At 42.7% G+C, this 6256-nt stretch overlaps 1 protein-coding gene across 1 annotated transcript in view; it reads left to right on the plus strand.

Annotated features, from left to right (window-relative positions):
- Positions 1-2347: 2347 nt before the first annotated feature.
- Positions 2348-6256, plus strand: part of MUC13 (mucin 13, cell surface associated) — a 26411-nt gene continuing 22502 nt past the window's right edge. Inside the window, exon 1 of the mRNA XM_014459214.2 lies at positions 2348-2352. Coding sequence (XP_014314700.2) covers positions 2348-2352 — 5 coding nt within the window. The remainder of the gene's footprint in view (positions 2353-6256) is intronic.

The following is a 6256-nucleotide window of genomic DNA, read 5'->3' on the forward strand; positions in this document are numbered from 1 at the left end:
AACAACTATGGAAAACAGTTTGACGAATTTCTTACAAGCTAAACACATTCCTACCTTATGATGAAGCCATTTTGCTCCTAAGTATTTACCCAAGAGAAATGAAAGCATACATCCACACAAAGATGTGTACATGAATATTCATAACACCTTTATTTTGTAATAGTCAAGAAGGAAACAACTCAAATGTCCATCAACAAGTGAATAGATAAACCATGGTACATCCAACATATCTATTATTACTATTAAGAAATAAGAAAAAAACTATTAATATATACAACATGAATGAATCTTAAAATAATCATGCTGAGTGAAAGAAGCCAGGTCAAACAGTAAGAACCCCCAAACCCAGTACATCTGTGCAATTGCATTTATATAAAATTCTGAAAATGCAAACCAACCCATCATGACAGAAACCAGATGAGTGGTTCCCTCAGACAGGATGTGTGGGGAAGGATGGACCCAAGAACGCTCAGGGGATCATGAGGATGTTTGAGAACTCGATTACAGTGATAATTTCATGGGTGTATGCACATGCCAACACTTTAAATATATGCAGTTTATTATACATACATTTTATGTCAATAAAGTTATAAAAGAAAGAAAGGAAATGAAGGCGGAAGGGAGGGAGGAAGGAAGGAAGGAAGGAAGGAAGGAAGGAAGGAAGGAAGGAAAGAAGGAAAGAAGGAAGGAAGGAAGGGAGGGAGGAATAGACAAGGGAAGGAAAGAAAGAAGGGCTGATACACACAGTAACATGGAAGAATTTTTCAAAATCATTATACTGAGGGGGAGACGCCAGACATATAGTACATACCATATGAATCCATTGTTTTACAATTCTAGAAAAAGTCAACTGCTCTCTAGTGACAAAAAGCACATCAATGTTGCCTAGAGTTGGGGGTGGAGAGAGGAATGGACTGTGAAGGGGAAGAGAAAATGTCAGGGTACGATAGAAATGTTCTGTATCTTGAGCGTGATGGTGGCTTCAGATGTATGTGCATCTATCAAACTCATGGAATTCTACAATTTAAATAGGTTTATTTATTATGGAAAATTATACCTGCCTCAAAAAAAAAAAATACCTACCTCAAGAAATGAGTTTCAAAGGAAAAGAGAAAAGGACTTTTTTAAATAAGGTTTTTGTTTAACTCCTGGTGCCAGGAATCACTCAAGTTGAGAATAACAGCACAAAACATGGGCCCAAGAGATGTCTTGCATGGGGAAAATATGTAAATGAGCCTCTTAGCATTATAAGAGCCAACCCCCAAATCCCATTGTTAAATGGAGACTTTTGGGACAAGAAGAAACTAGCCTCCTATCCTATATAATAGAAGCCTAACATGCTAAGTATCCCGTCGTCTGGTTGTCCGTTCAACCAATCAAAGCATAATATGCTAATGAAATGCTACGCTCAACCGCTTGCTATGACGTGCAAGGACCACCAGGGGGAAGATGCTCAACAGAGGAGCTGCCCCCTGGTGGTCAGTGTGCTCCTTCAGAGGACGCGCCACTGAGCCGGAAGCCAGGCTCACAGCTGGTGAGCGCAGCGGCGGTGGCGGGAGCCTCTCCCACCTCTGTAGCAGCACTAAGGAGGATGTCCAACTAACCTCGGGCCTAAGCCGTCAGTCAGACATCCCCCAAGGGCTCCCAGACTGCGAGAGGGCGCAGGCCAGGCTGAGGGACCCCCCCTCCCTGAGTGCACAGATTTCGTACACCGGGCCTCTAGTGTAATAATATAAAAAATGTTGTGTTTACAAGGTCAGGGCAAAAACAAGGTGATATTGGTTCCATTCCTCAGGCCCGGGCTACCCCCAGGGGGTAGCGGTTCTGGATTTTCAGGAGGAAGGACTGGACTAAGCAGACCTTCATCCAACTGATAAAGCTGGTTCCTGAAACGCTGTGAGAGGCCAGGGGCTGAGGAGCAGCTGTCAGTACAGGACCCAGGAGGCAGCAACTTGAGCAGTGAACAACCAGGAATGAAGAGAAAATAAACTCATCTGCTTAAAATTTTCCCCTTTTCTACATTGTATTTCTCCCTCCTTGACCTGCCTCCCACAAGCCTTTGGTAAACGTAGGTTAAATGCTACAAGTTGATATTAACAATGTTTGAGGATTAATGGGGACTGGGGTGGGGGGCGGGCTCTTGCAGGTAGAGTGATCTGTGGAGAACAGTGGGCGCTTGCAGACATGATTTCAAAGTTGCTAGGCGTGACCATCAGGGGGGCCCAGAGCGCTGATCCACACCAAAAGGTGACAAGAGCTAAGCAACAAACAGGCTGGGGAAACGTGGGAGTACTCCTCAGGGATTCTCAAAACTACCGGGGGAAGAAAATGGATTTCCTGCGCTCACATGGGGTGAGTAAAGCCAGGCTGTATCATTGGGTATTTTAAGAAATGGTGACCTCCTAAAAGGTGGTAGCTTGGGGACGTTTGGGATATAAAGAGATATATATCTCTTTATATTCATGTAGACATCTTTGTGTGGATGTATGCTTTCATTTCTCTTGGGTAAATACTTAGGAGCAAAATGGCTTCATCATAAGGTAGGAACCCCCCCCCCCCCCCCCCCAACCATCCCAACTCCCAAGGATGTTTAGACTGTCCTGAGTTATTTTGGACCATGAGATAGAAAAATAGTTTATAAGGCCAGGTTCATCTCTTCCATCTCAGAAGCTCATCTGAGACCTATGGTATATGACCAAACCCTAACGAGTAATTGCTTTTGGCTCATTTGACGTCAGTTAATGGCTGGACTTTGTACCTGAAAGAGAGTTAAATCAGAAGGCAGTTGGGGGAAGATCATTTCCTCCTTGGGTTACCTAGCAAGAAGATCTAAAATGAAAGCCTTCGCTCACCTCTCTCTTCTCACCCTCCTTTTTGTAACTTCAGGTAAGGGACATTTAAGTCTTTTAAATTATTTTAATCATGTTTGTTGTCTTTGCAATAGAACCAACAGGCTTCAGCGATGCCCCACAGATGGACTATTCTGTGGATGAAATTTCCTCTCCAAGTATAAAGACACAAGGCATTTCAGTCTGTGGTGAAGGAGGATAGAGCAGTAGTACGGAGGCCTCTGGACTAAGATTTGGGGTTCAGTAAACCAGAGATATTCCCAAGGCCAGAGAAGAGTGACTTAGGTTCCCAGGGTCCAGTGCCCTTCCTTTTGGCCCCCCGATGTCATTTGGGTCCCAGTGCAGTGCAGGAAGCAGGTTTAATCCCTGCTTCTGGCATCAAGAGTTTTTTGCCCCCTTACTTGTGGGAATTAAAGATTTAGCCCCAGGTAAATCTCTTAATCCCTCTAAGTATTGGTGCACTTTTCTATCAAATGTGTCTCTATATCTCCATCCCAGGTCCTGTCAGGCACGGGGTAAGCCCTTGATAAATGAGAACAGTAGGAACAGGAGTAGCAGCAGTCAACATGACTGGCTGGTGGGCCATTTTCTGGCCCTTGGAAGAGCAATTGCTTATCTCCTCAACACCTAGGAGTGACTAAGCTGGGCCCTATCAAGGGGAAGAGCCAGATTCTGCCATCTAGGGACTCACAGACCCAGGGTGAATCAGGGAGACTTTCAGCAGTTTTCTATACTCGAGGGTTTAAGAATTGCTTTTCCTCTAAAACTTCTTCTTTTAATCATGTGTTTAACTGATTATCAATGTCAGAGTTCTAAAGACAATTAAGGGTTCTAGAAAACTGATCAATGGATCACTAAGCATTTACTAACCCAGTGGTTCTCAACCTTCCTAATGCGGCAACCCTTTAATACAGTTCCTCATGTTGTGGTGACCCCCAACCATAAAATTATTTTTGTTGCTACTTCACAACTGTAATTTTGCTACTGTTATGAATCGTAATGTAAATATCTGATATGCAGGATGTATTTTCATTGTTACAAATTGAACATAATTAAAGCATAGTGATTAATCACAAAAACAATATGCAATTATAAAGGGTGTCCCAAAATTCACGCAAGAGGTAATTTTAATAGAAAACACAGGTTTATAATTAAAAATTATAAATTTGTTATTGATTCATAAAGTATACAGTATAGGGTTATGTATGGAATAGCACATCGGGTAAATGGCCTCCACAGCTTTGCTGGCACATACGAAAAGCCGTGGTCTTCATTGGTCTTCATTGTCCCTGCTCCTGGGCCATAATTGGTACTTGGTAATGCTTATCAAATTGAAGGGATTGAAATCAAAGGGCAACAGATATTAGAATCTGATTCAATAAACCAAGTAAAATTAGGCTTTTATTTTTTGTTGTTGTTAATGCTCATGCAAAATTCAAATCTTGCGTGAATTTTGGTACACCCTTTATATGTGTTTTCCGATGGTCTTAGGCGACCCCTGTGAAAGGGTTGTTCGACCCCCAAAGGGGTCGCGACCCACAGGTTGAGAACCACTGTACTAACTCTTATGTCCAAAGGTGTCTAAGAGTTTTTAAAAAAAAGACAACTTTGATGATCACCATAGCCCTTAGGGCTAAGATCATCTCTGTTCATCTTACTCTTTAAAAAGTTCATGTGTCTGGAATTTTTGGAGTTGTAATAGACACTTAATGAATTTTTTTATTTCATCATTCATTTAAACACACACACCCTTTCCCTTCTCTCCCTCATAACTGTCAACAGCTTGGCCATGTAATGCAAAATTGGGACAATTGCCTTAACCCAGCGGTTCTCAACCTGTGGGTCGCGACCCCTTTGGGGGTCGAACGATCCTTTCACAGGGGTCGCCTAAGACCATCGGAAAACACATATATAATTACATATTGTTTTTGTGATTAATCACTATGCTTTAATTATGTTCAATTTGTAACAATGAAAATATATCCTGCATATCAGATATTTCCATTATGATTCATAACAGTAGCAAAATTACAGTTATGAAGTAGCAACGAAAATAATGTTATGGTTGGGGGTCACCACAACATGAGGAACTGTATTAAAGGGTCGCGGCATTAGGAAGGTTGAGAACCTCTGCCTTAAACTGTACAAAGACAAAGAAGTCCATTTCCAGGTTGTAACAGCGCCACCTGGTGACAGATTGACAGTTCTACAACTACAGGCATAAATGATATTACTCCTTGGTATTCATGAATTCTATGTCGTATTTTAATACCATTTCCCCAGTTTTATCTGTATAATTTTTAACTTAATTTAATGTGAGTTTGTGTGTGTGTGTGTTTTGAAGAAGTCATATATTTTCGTTTTTAATGTTGTCAACTAAATAGTAAGTCCTCACCTTGTCAATAGGTTCTGCAACTTAAAGCAAAATGATGTATATTGAAACCAGTTTTACATAGGCTGATTGATGCAAACAGAAGTTAAGTTCCTACATCTCATCAACATTATTGTAAAAATATGTTGAATGAAACAACATTATTCAAGCACCTCTTGCATTTATTTTTCAGAAAAAAATTAATTGGGTACTAATTACAGCTGACCCTTGAACAACACAGGTTTGACTTTTAAAATTTGAGTATAATTTGAACTCAGGCAGTTCAAACCTGTGTTATTCAAGGGTCAACTGTTGTATTAAATAACTAGAGGCCCTGTGCACAGATTTGTGCACCAATGGGTTTCTCAGCCTGGCCTGTGCCCTCTCAAAATCCAGGACCCCTCAGGTATGTCAGAGGCCTGGTGCACAGATTTAGCCCGATCCCCGCAGGCCAGGCCGAGGGACCACACTGGTGCATGAATCCGTGCACTGGGCCCCTAGTATGCATATAAGATCTTTGGTTAATCTCTTCCCGCCCTTTCTCCTCCCCACTTCCCTCAGAGATCCATCAGTCTGTTCCATGTTTCTATGCCTGTGCATTGAGCATCTTTCCCCAGGTGGTCAGTGAGCTTACAGCTACTGTCGAACCGTTGAATGGTCACTTAGGTTTTACTAGTCCTATCTAATAAAGAGGGAATATGCTGATTGACCCTCACATCACAGCCAATAAGGAGGGAATATGCTAATTGACTGTCACACCCTCAAATATGGCGGTGCCCACGGCCACAAGATGGCGGCGCTCATTCCCCTCAGCCCCCCAGCTGCCCAGGGCCACCCGAGGCTCAGGTAACCAGGGCTGAACGAGGCTTGCGCTGCTGGCAGTGGCAGCAGCAGAGGAGTGTCACCTTCCCCTAATCGCCGGGTTGCCTCCTGCCCCTGAGGGCTCCCGGACTGTGAGAGGGGGCAGGCTGGGCTGAGGAACACCCCCTTCCCATATGCATGAATTTTCATGCACCAGGCCTCTAGTGTATATATA

The sequence above is a fragment of the Myotis lucifugus genome, unplaced genomic scaffold, assembly GCF_000147115.1.
Source record: "Myotis lucifugus unplaced genomic scaffold, Myoluc2.0 scaffold_105, whole genome shotgun sequence".
Classification (NCBI taxonomy): domain Eukaryota; kingdom Metazoa; phylum Chordata; class Mammalia; order Chiroptera; family Vespertilionidae; genus Myotis; species Myotis lucifugus.